This window comes from Lithobates pipiens, unplaced genomic scaffold (assembly GCF_037356315.1).
Source record: "Lithobates pipiens isolate NorthernLeopardFrog02 unplaced genomic scaffold, aLitPip1_a1.2 Scaffold_3, whole genome shotgun sequence".
Classification (NCBI taxonomy): domain Eukaryota; kingdom Metazoa; phylum Chordata; class Amphibia; order Anura; family Ranidae; genus Lithobates; species Lithobates pipiens.
In genome coordinates, this window is record NW_027507790.1 from 85,981,119 (window position 1) to 85,998,107 (window position 16,989).

The 16,989-nt window shown below is 44.6% G+C and overlaps 1 protein-coding gene across 1 annotated transcript in view; it reads left to right on the plus strand.

The window, feature by feature from the left end:
• The window catches only part of TCTN1 (tectonic family member 1), a gene marked incomplete in the record, with an annotated part of 107,022 nt that overhangs the window by 27,161 nt on the left and 62,872 nt on the right, over positions 1-16,989 (plus strand). Inside the window, 2 exon segments of the mRNA XM_077462004.1 lie at positions 2,713-2,867; positions 15,701-15,788. Coding sequence (XP_077318130.1) covers positions 2,713-2,867; positions 15,701-15,788 — 243 coding nt within the window.

A 16,989-nucleotide genomic window follows, 5' to 3' on the forward strand; every position in this document is an offset into this window, starting at 1 on the left:
GTCTTGGATGCTATGCCCGCTGCTGAGCTTCTTTCTCAGTACATCTCGCTATACTTCTCCTCCTCCACAGGGCTGAAATCGCATTCCTTTACAGCACAGCCAGTCAGCCATGATCTGCATAGGGTGTATTTGCCTATTGCAAATACACCACCATTCCGATCAGGGGATTTCCCAGGTCAGAATGGAAACACAAAAACCACATTACACCCTGCGAAGGCTGATAGACTGTGTAAAGGAATGTGATTTCAGCCCTGTGTAGTGGGGGGGGGGGTGCTATTTACAATGCTGGAATGGTAAAGGAGCTCTGCCAAATCACCTGCCAGGGGTACCTGTCCTGATTCTCCACGGGTGATCCCTGTCCTCTAATGTAAGGAGGAACTCTGGAAACTCTTAAGCCACTTTGAGTATCTTGGCATGCGGTGGGTGTATCTGCCCACACGGTGGAAGTGGTCAGTGGTGGGAGGGGGGGGGGGGGGGCAGGTCAACTTTTGCATTGGGCCCACAAGTTTCAAGCTATGCCTCTGGTTCTCTCCTTCCTTTTTTTTTTTTTTTTTATAAGCAAACATTGAAAGTACCTGTCTTTTTTTAACAATTATCCTTTTTTATTATGAAGACTGCCTCATGCAATTTAATTATTGTTGTCATCATACTCACCATTGTCATTGTTCAGGTTGCTAATGATGGATTATTTTGCTTGGGCATGGTATACTCCGTCCTGGAAAACTATTATTATGCTCCTGTTTGCTTCTCTGTTTTTTTTTTATTTTTTTTAAGGAGTATTAAAGCAGTAAAATGGAAGTTTCCATTAGGCATAGCACATTGCCGTTGACGGTTTTGTTATTCCCAATCCTATAGTGTGCTCCGGCATGAACCCTTGTTAACCTTGCTGGTTATAGATTAGATTCCCTCAGGAAAAAAATTGTTGCTTCTCGTTTTTTGTAATCTTTTGTGTAGTGCCTTATTTATCTTGTTAAGTGCCATGACCAAGTAGAAAGTAAAGATCATTCTATGGATTTAAATCTAAGACTCAGCAAATAAATCATATTTACAGAGATGACACTGGTTCTATGGAACATTCTTTTTTTTTTTTTTTTTTTTTTCTTCTTCATAAAAGTCAGACTGCCTTCCCCACCTTTTTTAATAACCTAATAAATAGTATTTACATACTATTTAATTCTAAGATAGTCTGGATGTTATTCCCATGGCTTAGATGCAAGATCTCACAAATTAAATATTGTATTGGGACTGGACTTCAGAAGCAAATAGTTCTGTCTTTTCATGACTTATAGTAATATATTGTACGTAGCATGAATTCACTGCAGTTTGTTCCAAGTTCTTGCCCCTTAGCAATTGATCTTTCTACTATCATTCCTGTTAAAGCCCAACTCCACTCAAAATATTTAGTTTTTCTTATTTTTTTGACAGACTGGAGAAGGAGCAGAGCCTTGTTGAGGTTTATATTTGCAGTTTGTTTCCCCCCACAAAAACCTTTTGTGATCATATTCTTCCTGTTCGAAATGACAACTACTCCCCTGATTTTCTATTCTGCTCTTACAAATACAAAAATAATTCCAAATTGCTTCACAGGGTCATAGACAGCAAGAAAAACGCCACCCAAAATGGGCTTAAAGTCCAGCTCTAGGCAACATGACATTTTTGACAGGCTACAGTAATCTACTTAAAGCTGATCCCTAGGCTTCATTTAAAGTGATTGTAAACAATCACCTTGTAAAACAACCCATTCAGATTAACACAGAAATGAAAGGCAAAACACATTTTTGTATAGATATAAAAAAAAAAAATAAAAAAAAAAATTATAATTTTTTTTTTTTCCCCCCTTTTTTTTTATAAGTGATCATATTCCATCTGTTCTTAGCTGCATAAGAGCTGGGGAAGGACAAGCAACAGTATAATGGCTGTGTAATGGGGTAGTGTCAGTACAGGCCTGATCATTGGAGGAGAGTAGCCGGAGTTCCCAGCCTAGCTAGGGAACTGACCACAGTGTGCTTTCCTGCTTAGTGTGGGCAGTTTTTAATAGGACAGCAGGAATACCAGAATTTCACATAAAGGAAGCAATACAAAGAGAACTTTCAGTACATGGTATAGCAGGCACATATCAGGAATATGAAATGTTGGGTAAACAAACACTTTAAATTAAAATAGTTTGTTCAGACCAAGCTGCTCCAAATATACAATTTACTTCTCTAACAGTTGCAGCGGGTGTGTGCACTGTATAATCTTTGTAGCCTCCGCTACATATGGTATACAGCACTGTGTGTCCGGTAGCAAGATGGGGACTTCCGTCCCGCTCCTGGAACAAAATCAAGCCTGACTGAGAACTGCTCAGCCATTGAGAAGTAGGCTGTGAATTCTATGAATGAATGTAAAGGTTCCTCATCAGGTGTCAATACAACAATGCGATCCGGTTGCGATGCTTCTCCATAAAAGATGTCTGCATTTCTTAGGTGCGATTTGAGTCCATTCAAAATGGATGGACTCAAATTGCACCACATTGAATCACATGTGAATTGCATAGGAATGCGGTGTGTTTCCTGTGCATTTTTACATGTTGGTTATAGTGTGAATTTAGGCTTAGACTTTCCTTTTGTTCAATTCCTCTGCTTTTCTTTCACTTTTTCACACAACTGCTTGGAGTATATAATATAACTATATTTGATTAATATTTGACCTGTCTGTTTTTCCTTCCTATAGACCAGCCAGCTTTGTCCTATATAACTCCAGATCAACCAACAGTGACGAATTTTGACAGTTTGCTTGGAGAGTTTGGTGGAAAGCAATTTAATGCTAATACTAATGTACTAAATGCTGTTGGCTCTGCTCAAGCCCGTAACCTATCTCGATATGAGGTATGATTTTTTTTTTTTTTTTTTTTTTTTTTGCTGATTAACTACAATTATACTGTTCACTTTTTTTTAATTTTTTTTTATCAGTAATTAGCATTGTTTGTCCAGTACACCTGCCAAAGTTTCAGGCTTTCTTCATAATAATACTAATAATGCTTTCTAAATAATGTGATGAATATTATTTTTTTATTTAAAAAAATTACTTATTACTACTAATACTTAATTAAAAACCTACAACGTCGGGTCCACTTGATTGACTCCCCCCTCTCATGGGCCGCACTTTGCCGCCTGGGGAGGGGGGAGGGAGGGGATACGGATTGAAGATCCTCCCTCCACATGATAAGACTTATACTCTCACGATTGTGTTGCCGGTTCAGTGTATTCAATGTAATATACATAAGCTGTACCCTGTGTATTTTTTTTTTGTTTATACATCCTGCTGATTGACCTGCTTTCTTTTGTTCAAACAACGATCTTTGTTACATGTTTTCTTTTTGAAAAATAATAAAATCTTTGTGGAAAAAAAAAAAAAAAACCTACAACGTGGGGCGTGGTCTCGGCATGGCGGCGTGAAGAAGCACTTCTGCAGATCTCCCAGCCGGCGGCTCCCCTGCAGCTAATTACCGCTACCATACCCCACATTACCGGTGCCCAGCAAGTCTCTTGACTGTTCAGTGTGCCTGACAGACATCCTGCAGCCTCGGCCGACACCCTGTTGTGGCAACAGATAGGCAGGCTCTCCGCCAGTAGCTTCCAAGATGGCGCCGACCCATTCTGCAGCCTCAGACACAGCAGGGTACTCCAGTGTATGGTCCCCCACGGCAGTGGCCAGACAATTACACCATACCGCCCTTCTCACCCCCCAGTGGTCTCTCTCCCTGCCTTCCCAGATCGCTGGCAGTCTCTACAGATTTGGAAGAAGAACTGCTCAGCTTGTAGAACCCTGCCTCCTCACCAGCTCCTACCCCATCCAGCGCTCTGTGTCTTAGCCAAGAGCCCACAAGGATCACAGACTGATGCCTCCACACCTGCCCACAGTGAGTACCCTCCACAGCCCACATCAGTCTCCTGGTCTCCCTCTGTGCATAGGCTATGTGCATTTTTACAGCAGCTCCCCACTAAAGCAGATCTAGAGTCGCTTGTTCAGAGAATGGAGACTGCCCTGAATGGGGAACTGGACACTCGTGTCACTGTAGTGGAGCAAGAACAGAGCACAATGTCTGTCTGTACAAAACTTAAAATCTTCTAACACTGAACTCGCTGACCAAGTTGTCCAACTGCACTTACTGCTTGATGACATGGAGAATGGCAGCCGCTGGCAGAATATACGGTTAAGGGGGGTCCCAGAATCTGTCCCGCAATCGGAATTGCGTCAGACTTCCTCTGCTGCTTACATTCTTTTACTCTCAAGGAGGACATAATACAGTGGGCCTGGAGGGTGGGAGTCCTGGAGTTTGATGCAGCTGTCCATCTTTTGCCAGTTATTTCCAGAAAGACTCTTCTCATGCGGTGGACACCCAAGCCACTCCTGGACGGCCTGAGCGAGAAGGGTCTTGCCTACAAATGGGGTCATCCTTTCCATCTCATCGTCCAAAAGGGCACAGATGCCTTCTCTCAACGTCATCCTTTGGAGCTGCCAGACCTGTTTGTCTTTGCTGAGATGGACCCGATTCCAATACCTAACTGGCTTACAGTGCTGGTCTCTGGAGATCCCTGGTGCCAGGTCCCCTCGGGCAGACCACAAAGGGCCCGTTATAATCGACGTGGTCGGGGGGCCTCTCACAAGCTCGAGCGTCGGAGAACCCCTGACCCTCACTCCTGAATGAAGAGGCAGCTGTTCAAACCTACCAACGCGTAAAGTCAAAATAAACCTAGCTCTACATTTTTGCTTTACCTGTTGAACTTACAGGGACTACCTAACGCTCCCATTTTCTCTGGGGGCTATACCTGGACTATGGAGAGGACCAGCTTACCCGGGGTCTGCCTGGTATGACTTTTAGCATGTCTTGGTTTGATGACAGTCAGAGGCCTCCTTTGTTATAAAATGTTAATATAGTTCCTATTTTTTTATTTTGCCCTCTACATTGTTTGTTACATTGCACTGTATTTCCATGAATGTTGCATTATACTTTCCAATGCCGTCCTATCTCTGCGCACCCTGGCTGTTGGGCTTTGAATTTTGCAGCCACACTCTGGAGTCATGGCTCTACCTTGATACAGGACTAGTAGCTGTATACCCTTATAATTTTGGGGCTGTCTTGTTGACCTATCCTGAACTCGGAGCATTAAACCAGCATTAAAGCCGATTTCAATTTATACTTTGAGGGGTTTTTCAATTTCCAATGGTATTATCTCTAGAATTCCCTGGATACCTTCTTTATGCTATACAGAGTTAATATAGTTTCCCCTTTCTTTTTTTTTTTTTGCCCTCGAAATTGCTTGATATATTGCATTTTATGTCCGTTTGATATTACATTTCAGTTACCAATGCTTTTCTAATTGTGCACTCAAAGGGTTCTGTGTAGGGGGTGTGAATTGTGCAGCCACACTCTGGAGTCATGGCTCTACATCGAGGCCAGTCCAGCGCCTGTATACCCCCATCATTTTTGGGACTGACTTGTTGAACTCTCTCGAGCCTAGGGCATTAAACCAGTGCTGATTTCAACTTTTTCTTTGTGGGTTTTTCCATTTTCAACTTATTACTAATCTATTTGATCTGTGTTTGTTTTTTTTTTTTTTTTCTCAGTTTACATCCATCACCTCACATTTTCAGGTAATGCTGGTGCTCCAACATAGGTTAATGTTGGCTGCGGTGGCCCCAATAGTTTAGGCTCTGTTTGTCCGTGTCTCACTACTTCCCACTCTAGGCATACTCTGCCCTGGTTGGCAGTAGTACTTCTCTGCAGAGTTTCTCTCTTGCAATAGGCTCTTCTTTACTTTTTCCTTTATTTGCAATATATAAAAATATTTTTTTTTCCGTTCTCTTCCTCTCTCTACCCCTCCCCCTCGCCCCAACAGCAGGTGGCAGTAGTAGAGCAATCTTTGGAAATATACAGTATCTGTCAGGATCCTCTCGTGAAACATAAAGGGGTTGAATTCCCAGGAGAAGCGTACTAGTTTACCAGCAGAGCTTTGGAGACACAGGGCACATATTGCATTTCTCCTAGACTCATTTTAGGGCAGACAGGATACCCAAACTATCCAACAAATACTTTCCAATGACCTATCATAGTCCATCCTCAACCTTTAAATCTAAAGGGATTAGTATCCTCATATCCAAATCCCTTCCCTGGCAATTCCTTGACGAGTACCATGATCAGGAGTTCCTGCTTCTGAAGGGGAAAATTTTATTCTCAGACCTTCACTCATGCGGACATTTACTTCCCAATTTCCAATCCACTTTCAACCCTCGAGGCCTTTCTGTCCACCCTTGAACCTTTCCTCGAAGGAACTCTCATATCTTAGGAGGAGACTTCAACTTAACCTTGGATCCCCACAAGGATTCTACTTTAAACTTATCTTCTCTACCTCAGGGAACCCAACTTCACCTTAAAGACCTTTTGCACACCCATCAATTGGTCGATATATGGAGAATATTTCATCCACAGGACTATATATTTTTTTCTTTCTGAAGCATTCTGCAATCCCCCTGGTCACCAAAACAGACATCGGCCACATCGCACTCTTTGACCATGCTCAAATTATTTTGGAACTTGCTCTCTCACAAGTGTCCCCCAAGACTTCTACATGGCAACTTGAAAGATCCTGAAATCGCGGCAGATATGCCAAAGGAAATTTCCTTATACTTTCTTGCTAATGTAGGCTCTGTGGACAATCCAATTTCTGTGTGGTCTTCACGCAAATGCTACATTAGGGGAGTCCTACTTAAACATCATGCGGCCAAACAACGCCGCAACAAAACCTTGTCCGATCTTCTGGCTCAACTTCATTCCCTAGAACATCAACATTAGGCCATACCAGACCATATCATTGAAGTAGAACTGGTTAGACTCCGGGAGGCCATAAGGGATCACTCTCTACATGAAGAAAAACATCTTTTGTTGAAGGCCTGTCATTCTTTTTACAAATACGGAGATAAGTGCGGCCGTCTACTGGCCAATGCCTTAATCACTACTATTCGGAGCCCTTTCTACAACATATCAGAAGTAACTCATCCATCCGAGGAGTTAAATCTGGAAAATACTAATACAAAGTGGCGGCTTACGCCGACGGCCTCTTATTCTATATTACTGAGCCTCTTACCTCCTTACCCTCGTTGTTAAAGGAGCTGAAATGCTATGGTAGTTTGTCTTAAGGTCAACTTACAACAATCAGAGGCCCTAAGTATCTTTCTATCAGACGCTACCAGAGAGAGCTTTCTCCCTCTTTTCCCGTTCAAATGGGCTGCCCACTCGATTCAATATCTGGGAACGAAAAATTCCTGCAAACCTAAATGATATGCTTCCTTCAGGCCCTTTCCTGATTTGGTCGCTGTAACGTACTAAAGATGAACGTGATGCCCAGACTCCTGTACTTACTGCAGGCTCTGCCGGTAAAAATACCTCAAACCTTTTTTTTTTTTTTTTTTTTTTTTTATGCAGTGCATACGGTATTTATCAAATTAATTTGGCAAGGTAAACGTCCACGCCTTAGCAGCCCATTGCTGTTACGACCTAAGCTGGAGGGCGGTGTGGGTTTCCCGGACCCGGCCCTGTATTATACTGTGGCACATATGACCAGGGTAGTGGACTGGTGCCAACACAGCGACCTGAAACTGAGTATCGCTTGAACAGGAGGTGGCCACGGCTCCACTTCCTGGCCTTCCTTGGGCTGGGAAAATCCATGTTACCCATTTTTCTACTCATCCATTGATTGGCTCCACTTTAGCGGAATAGAACAGGTTTTTCCGACCTTTTTTTTCAATGGGCAGTTTCCCAATGTTTCCCAGTGACTCCAATTGTTGGTCACCCAGGGTTCATACCCGGTTTCCCTGATCCAACTTTTCTTTTGCAAAGCCCACAGGGACTTCTGAGGGCCTCTCGGCTCTTATGACCTTCAGGTTGGATATCTACCAAGACTTTGCTTTCTGGCTGGGCCCCTCTTAAATTGGATCACTGGCGGACTATTCAATTGTTGCACTTTCTTGGAACGTTGCCTAAACCAAACCGGCCCTTTTTTGTCTGTAAGCTCCACTCTTTTGAGGAACTTTGTTTGGCCGGTGGCCTGATCCGGAGTTCCTTATCAAACTTCTATAAGTCTCTGCTGGATCTCCATGCCACTGAAGACCCCCCATTCTTAGCAAAATGGGAGAGAGACTTGCAAGCTACCCTTACTCATCCCCTAAAAGAACGCATACTTTTTTTGCGCAGATATCCTCCCTTAACATCAAACATCAGGAGACCATGTACAAAATTATGACACGTTGGCATAGAACCCCATCAGTTCTGGAAAAGATATTCCCTCACCAGATGGATCGCTGTTGGCATTGTGGCCTTCATTCGGGTACCCTCTTACATATTTTTTGGGAGTGTCCTGTGCTTCCAACTTTCTGGCAACCAGTGCTTAAGCTCATACATAAATTCACAGACATTTCTTTGCAAGATAACCCAGCTGCAGTCCTACATAATCTTACCCCACTGTCAAGGAATCGTTATCAAAAAATCCCTTCTCAGGCATCTTAATGCTGCATGGGCTTGCATTCCACCTTTGTGGCCCAGTGATTCGCAAGGAACACAAGTCCAGATGGGTTCACTCTTCCACTTCTCTGACAAATTCCTCCCAATGTTCCTAATAAAGATTCACTGTTGGTGGTCCCCACTGCCTGACACTGACGCTGTTGATTTCTGCTCTTTGGAGGGGACCCCTCCATCCCCCCCCCCCTACCACCCTCCCTAGCTTTCCGCTAACTCCTGCCACCCTTTTTTTTTATTTATTTTGCCCCCCCCCTCTCTTTTCTTCTTACCTCTCCCTCTCATTCCTTCTTCATCTGATCTCCTCTATTTCTTTCACAACAAATAAATAAAAAACATGATGTGGACAGGCATGTGTAAATTACCTGGTTTTAGACTTCCTTCTAAGAAAAAAAAGTACAACATGCTCAAAAGGTTCTATACGTTTAGGTATGAGTGATTGTTTTGTATCTCTTACCGCATTTAACGTTTGCCTTAATCTTTTGCAGTACAATATGTAGCTTTGGTTGTGCCTTATAAGCTTGACCCTGATTGACTGTACTAAGAAGTAATCTTTTTATTGTAACTGTGGCACATCTTTAACCACATGTCGACCAGCGCGTGACGATATATGTCGGCACAATGGCACGGCTGGGCAAATGGGCGTACAGGTACGTCCCCTTTAAATCACAGCATTGTGAGCGCACACTTCGTGACCGTGCCCGTGGGTCCCGTGAATCTATCCCTTATTTTGTAGATGCTATATATAACTTTTGCACAAACCAATCAATATACGTTTAGTACGATATTTTTTGTTAAAAAAAAAAAAAAAAAAAAAAGTAGAAGAATACATATCTGCCCAAACTGAGATACTTTTTATTTATATATATTCATTTTTTTTTTTTTTTGGGGTGGGGGGGGATATTTACTATAGTAAAACATTGAGTTTTTTTTTTTTTTCAAAATTGTCTCTTAAATTTCGTAAATCCTTCCGGGGCTGAAGGGGTTAAATAAAAAAATGAAAAAAAAAATCCTACAAAGTGGATAAACATAAAAACCTAAATCAAATTTTGTATTTTGGTGTGTCCATGTCAACTAACATCAACTCTCCTAAGTGCTTTTTATAGGATGTTTCTTTAAAAAAAATAAAAATAAAATAAAAATAAAAAAAACATCGAAGGTAGCTTGTTTCATCAATGAGAACGGACCACAATTCTCTTGTGGGTTTTAGCATGTCTCCAGAGGCGGCTCTAGGCTTTGTGAGGCCTTAGGCATAACCTAGACATGAGGCCCCACTCACATCTATAATGGAGGGAAAAAAATAATTCAAGCAAAAAAAAATGAATTGCATATATTAAGAGTACTGGTGTCAATGTGCTCAATCATACCAGTACTGAGAGCACACTGACACCAGCGCTAAGTACACTGACACCAACACTGAGAGAACACTGACACCAGCACTCAGAGAACACTGACACCAGGGCTGAGACAGAGCACACTGACACCAGCACTGAGCTAGAGCACACTGACACCAGCGCTAAGTACACTGACACCAACACTGAGAGCACACTGACACCAGAGCTGAGACAGAGCACACTGACACCAGCACTGCGCTAGAGCACACTGACACCAGCGCTAAGTACAGTGACACCAGCACTCAGAGAACACTGACACCAGGGCTGAGACAGAGCACACTGACACCAGCACTGAGCTAGAGCACACTGACACCAGCGCTAAGTACACTGACACCAACACTGAGAGCACACTGACACCAGCGCTGAGACAGAGCACACTGACACCAGCACTGAGCTAGAGCACACTGACACCAGCACTGAGCTAGAGCACACTGACACCAGCGCTAAGTACAGTGACACCAACACTGAGAGCACACTGACACCAGGGCTGAGACAGAGCACACTGACACCAGCACTGAGCTACAGCACACTGACACCAGGGCTGAGACAGAGCACACTGACACCAGCACTGAGCTACAGCACACTGACACCAGCGCTGAGTACACTGACACCAACACTGAGAGCACACTGACACCAGCACTGAGAACACTGACGCCAACGCTGAGAGAACACTGACGCCAACGCTGAGAGAACACTGACACCAACGCTGAAAGAACACTGACACCAGCGCTGAGAGAACACTGACACCAGCGCTGAGAGAACACTGACACCAGCGCTGAGAGAACACTGACACCAGCGCTGAGAGAACACTGACACCAGCGCTGAGAGAACACTGACACCAGGGCTGAGGTAGAGCACAGTGACACCAGAGCTGAGGTAGAGCACACTGACACCAGAGCTGACACAGAGTACACTGACACCAGGGCTGAGGTAGAGCACACTGACACCAGGGCTGAGGTAGAGCACACTGACACCAGGGCTGAGGTAGAGCACACTGACACCAGGGCTGAGGTAGAGCACACTGACACCAGAGCTGAGGTAGAGCACACTGACACCAGGGCTGACACAGAGCACACTGACACCAGGGCTGAGGTAGAGCACACTGACACCAGGGCTGAGGTAGAGCACACTGACACCAGAGCTGACACAGAGTACACTGACACCAGAGCTGAGGTAGAGCACACTGACACCAGGGCTGAGGTAGAGCACACTGACACCAGGGCTGAGGTAGAGCACACTGACACCAGGGCTGAGGTAGAGCACACTGACACCAGAGCTGACACAGAGCACACTGACACCAGGGCTGACACAGAGCACACTGACACCAGGGCTGAGGTAGAGCACACTGACACCAGAGCTGACACAGAGCACACTGACACCAGGGCTGACACAGAGCACACTGACACCAGAGCTGAGGTAGAGCACACTGACACCAGGGCTGACACAGAGCACACTGACACCAGGGCTGACACAGAGCACACTGACACCAGGGCTGACACAGAGAACACTGACACCAGGGCTCACACAGAGCACACTGACACCAGGGCTGAGGTAGAGCACATTGACACCAGGGCTGAGGTAGAGCACATTGACACCAGGGCTGACACAGATCACACTGACACCAGGGCTGAGGTAGAGCACATTGACACCAGGGCTGAGGTAGAGCACACTGACACCAGGGCTGACACAGAGCACACTGACACCAGGGCTGAGGTAGAGCACACTGACACCAGGGCTGACACAGAGCACACTGACACCAGGGCTGAGGTAGAGCACATTGACACCAGGGCTGAGGTAGAGCACACTGACACCAGGGCTGACACAGAGCACACTGACACCAGGGCTGAGGTAGAGCACACTGACACCAGGGCTGACACAGAGCACACTGACACCAGGGCTGAGGTAGAGCACATTGACACCAGGGCTGACACAGAGCACACTGACACCAGGGCTGAGGTAGAGCACACTGACACCAGGGCTGAGGTAGAGCACACTGACACCAGGGCTGAGGTAGAGCACACTGACACCAGGGCTGAGGTAGAGCACACTGACACCAGGGCTGAGGTAGAACACACTGACACCAGGGCTGACACCACACCACTGTACCACCCCCCCCCCCCTCCAGTCACATGCACCCCCTAGTCACATTTACCTCACATATAGCAAGGCTCTGTCCCCTCATAGTTCAGTCCGTCGGCTGCACAGTGCACACACAGGCTGAATTGGCTCCTCCTCCATCATGGAAGCTCCACCCTGGAAGGAGGGTAGACTCAGCGATCCTGTGCTGAGATGCCAGCTGTGCCCTGCCCTTGCACAAGAAAGGACGGACAGGATTTGATGGCGGGGCAGGCGGGGCGGGCAGGTCAGTTGATGGTCTCTGTGTCTGCTGGTGTTCTGACTGGAAGGACACCTGCACTGCAGTTCCACTTCCAGTGAAGTTTTCTAGACAGGAGTGGGGCGGGGTGTTACAGAGAAGAGAGGAGGCGGGCTGACTGTACTCTGAACGAGCAGGCACCTGGGACGGATGTATGATGATAGCCAGAGGCGGCTCTTTAGGCAAAGTAGGCGGGAGCGAGGCCCCTAGGAGGGCGAGGCCTTAGGCCACCGCCTACTTTGCCTAATTAGAGAGCCGCCTCTGCATGTCTCAGTTGCTTTTTTTTTTGATGATGTTGCAATCAGGGCTCTGTGGGGGCCAGATGGACACTCCATCTTTTCCAGGATTGCTTGTTTTTTACTAGGACTCTCTCTGTATGTTTTGAGGTCATTGTGCAGAATCCATTTTGGACCTATTCGATACCTTGTTGATATTACAAGATGAATATGTATCATCTGCCTATAATTTTCAGCAATGTGGAAATAATTCCTTCTGAACAAATCCAACCCCATTTGCAAGAATGCTGCTCTAAACCTGCAAGGAACCTCTACCATGCTTTACTGTTGCCTGCAGGTGCTTAGCCATGTCCCACTGTCCATGCCATCAATAAATAATCTGCCTTCTGTTACAGCCAAAAAATCCAATTTGGATTAATGGGGGGGGGGGGGGGGGAAATTTGTGCTAGAATGGGGGATGGGAGGGGGGATCTGGAGTGGAGGGGAGAGGATTTGTGATAGGAGGGGGGATTTTTTTTTCCGGGGCAGTGGGGGGATTTGTGCTGGGGGCATATGGGAGAGTGAAGATTTCAGCTGGGGAGGCAAATATTTTTGCTGAAATGGTTGATTTCAGTAGGGTGGTGCATTTGCACTGAGAAGAGGAAGAGAGAGAATTTATGCTGGGGGGGGGGGGGGGTGTTTAAGCATGCAGATTAGTGTTTGATTTCTCTTTTTGGGGGGGGGGGGGGGTTTTGTTGACACACAATGTTCATGCATCTGGGTGGGGGGGGGTCGTTCCCAATTTGACTTATTCTCCCTGGGCTCTGAAAGACCAAGGCATAATGAGCTAGTATGCATAGCATACTAGCTCATTATGAAATGCTCGCCTTAGATCGAAGCATCGGTAGAGGTCCCCGTACATTGCTCTGGCCGGCGACAGTGCTTCCGGAGTTACTTCCGGTTATCGTGAGCTCCGGCGCTGTGATTGCTGGAGCCGCTATGACATCAAACGCACGTGCCATTGGTTCAGTGCCCATGTGCCAATGACGTTGGCACATTCAGATACAGGGGATATATCCTAAACTGTGCAGGTTCAGGAGATAATCCGGGGGAGCTACAGGTAAGCCTTATTATAGGCTACGCTGTAGTCCAAAGTGGATTGTAAGGGTTTACAACCACTTTAATTAACTCTTTCTGCTGCAGTAGCCCAGACCATTCTTTTGCTACCAACAGATTAGGCAACCACAGTACAGCTTGAGCAGAAGTGTTGCCGGAGAGAAAACAAAGCGATAATGGGACAAATAATATCTAAAAGTGCCCTCGGATGGAGAAAAGACAGATCATGGGGCAATTTATTGTATTGTAGTAAAATTGTACAGTTTTAAACGTTTGAGCGGATATTCAGATTTATAATTACCCAATCAATGACTGATTCTCTTTTTACACAAAATGAATAACTATGTGCTTGATATAATCTTGCATCTGGTTCTTCTGGGTTAAGTGGTGTAATATAAAAATATACTCAAGTGCAAACTTTGTACCAGATTTTATATACGTAATAGTTCTATTTATAACAATGTGTTCAGTTCCTCTTTCTGAGTACATATAAACACAGGTGCATTGAATCAGCACTGTTATTCTCATGAACCATTTTATTGTGGGATTGTTTGCGATAAATTTAGAAAGACCTTGGCAATAACCCACAACATTAACATTGCGGATATGATAAAAAAAATTTGGATGGCACTTTATAAGGATTATTGCAGCAGGATAGATTATTTTATACGTGACACTAATTTCCCGGCATATAGGGTAAAAACCGATTCCCCACAAAAAATACCTGTTTGGATATGGAAGAGTCCTCAATGGTAAATATTGGTATCCAATGACTGCTCCTACTATTAACTGCATTATCTATTTGTTGCCATGTGGGATCTAGAAAAACTGCTTGGAAGCCAAGTAACTAGATCTTTCAGATTTGATCACCTGTGTCAATCTGTGAAAAGTTGAGCCCAGGACAGTGCAGGAACTAATGTAGATTAATTCAGTAAGGTACGTAAATGTGTCTTTTATATTTCCAGCATTTAGCTGGGAGGGTCAGCCAATGAAAATGCTGTAATGAGTGATGTCCTTAATCTGTAGTTACTTATTTATTGCGCACTTATTAGCTGGGGTTGTGTCCTGGATTAAGCTGTATGTAACTGAAGACTAGGTCTGGGACCTACTTTGTGCACTGCAGCTCAGCCAAACTTGGAGGTTGCAAGAGGCTTCTGTTGATTTCTGAAGCAGTCCTGTGCCAATCATCAAGCTCCTCCACCCCCTCCAGCTCCAGATGGGATTTTTTCCTACAAAAACTTCACTACAGTGTTGCAGGCTTGGGCTTGCACAGGCATTTTCTGCATATATGCTGAGATCCTCCATGATCGAGGATCTGTGCCATCCTGTACTCCCAAAGGGCAAAGCTGCCAGTTTCCCTCTAGCCAACCCTGGCTGCTACTCTGTATTTGCAGGAAAGCTGGAGCCATGGCCCCATTCTGCCGCAACAGCTAAAGTCTAAAGCCTCGTACACGGTACGATTGTTGGATAACCGAGCGTCTGATTTTTGTCAAAAGGGCGTGTGCCAGGACCTTGTGTTTCATACTAACGTTACACAAATTGTCATGCCGCAAACACAAACATAGCGACGTACTACGAAAAATTGCAGCTTTTGAGCGCCACCTTTTGGGCCCCTTCTGATAATTTCGTGTTTGAGCATTGATTTCAAGCATGCGTGTTTGTACTTTGGACTTTTGTGTGACAGATTTGTGTACTGACCATCCAAAAATCTGATTTGGAGCTGTCGTTTGAGAAAAATTTACTAGCCTGTCATCCAACATTTGTTGGCTGAAAATTGGAAAACAATTGTTGAAAGTAGCATACTAACGGTAAGAACTTCGGACAGCAGCCTGTGAAACGACAATCCTCTTCTGATTTTCGTACCGTGTGTACGAGGCTTTACTGACAGAGCAGACAGGAAGCCATGGCCTGGCAGTTGGACGACTCTGGCCTGGTGGTTGAGAACCACTGTTCTAGGTCAACAAGTAAACTCACTACATTCATATGTTTTATTTGTGCTAACCAAATTCTAACATTAAACGTTATTTTTTTTTATTTTTTTTGGTAGTATGGTGTACCTATTCTGACTCCAGACTTTTACCTAAATCTACCAGCTCCTCTGGGGACAAAAACGTGTGTTGACAGTAACCCTATAGGTAAGCTGATTTCATGTTGCATGGTAAATATGACTTGTTAACTTTGAAGGAAGTCCCAAGTCTAAATTAGCGTAGGTTGTATTTCCTTTGAAAGACTGATGTGCAGTTAGATTTGACTTCTGAACCCTGTCACGAAAATCTACTGGCATGAAGATCCTTTGTCAACGCTTTTCATAGATTCTACCTTTGTTTTATCTGTGAGTGGATTGGACTTCTTCACGGTAGTGCCAAGGACAGTGAGGATGTAAATAATGCATAAAATGTTAGCATCTGGTAAAATTTCTGTGTACTGAAATTAGAATAATTAAAGATTATTACCAATGCTATGATTCTTTGTACATTGCTTATTGCTTTATTAACCAGTTTTTGACATGCTACACATGTAAAAAAAAATAGTAATGGATTACTCAGGGTGTGTGTAGTATAGTATGTCCTGTCCTATCCTTCTGCCGCTCTCCTCCTTATTAAAATCAATTTTGGGAGTTGCTGTGTAATTTCATTAGCTGTTGAAGTATCTATCATAAAAACGATTCAGTGTTTATAAACCCTGTTCAGAAGAGGCACGTACAGTAACAGTGTTGCTTTTGTATCTACTCTTTCATTCTTCTCGAGATCAAAGGCATGAGCTTCCATCTGTATTTATTGTCAGTAAGGCCTCATTCCCGCTACTCAATTTTGACAGCACAATCTTCATGGGATTCTGCGTGTCGCATGGGGCAGCCCTATGCATGCTTGTCAGACGAAAAGAAGCTCCGGCTCAAGCCTCACGCAATTTTTAGGCTACAGTCACACTTTGTAATTTAAAATCACAGGCAGAATTGTCGCAAAAAGGACTGATGGACATAATACAGACAGGGCACAGGGCAAATAATGTGAGCGTTGCCGTTTGCCGTGATTGCAGTGCAGTCATGTCGCGCAACAATCGCATCACATTGCATTTGGGGTGCTATTGAAGGTTAATGATACCAAACGCACGCTGCGCAATCGCAGGCATAATCAAATCGATTCTGCCCACAATTCCATAACGCGAAGTGTGAAGCGTGCACAGGTGTAGGCCAGTGTACCCACAGTTTCACATAGACCCCTATTCAGTCCCGACAGTGTGAAATGCCCTTTCAAGAAACCGTGCCAGAATCCACATCATAAATGGGAAGTGTCAATCCCTTGTGTTCCTTTTTAAAAACAGATTGAAAATTGTTGT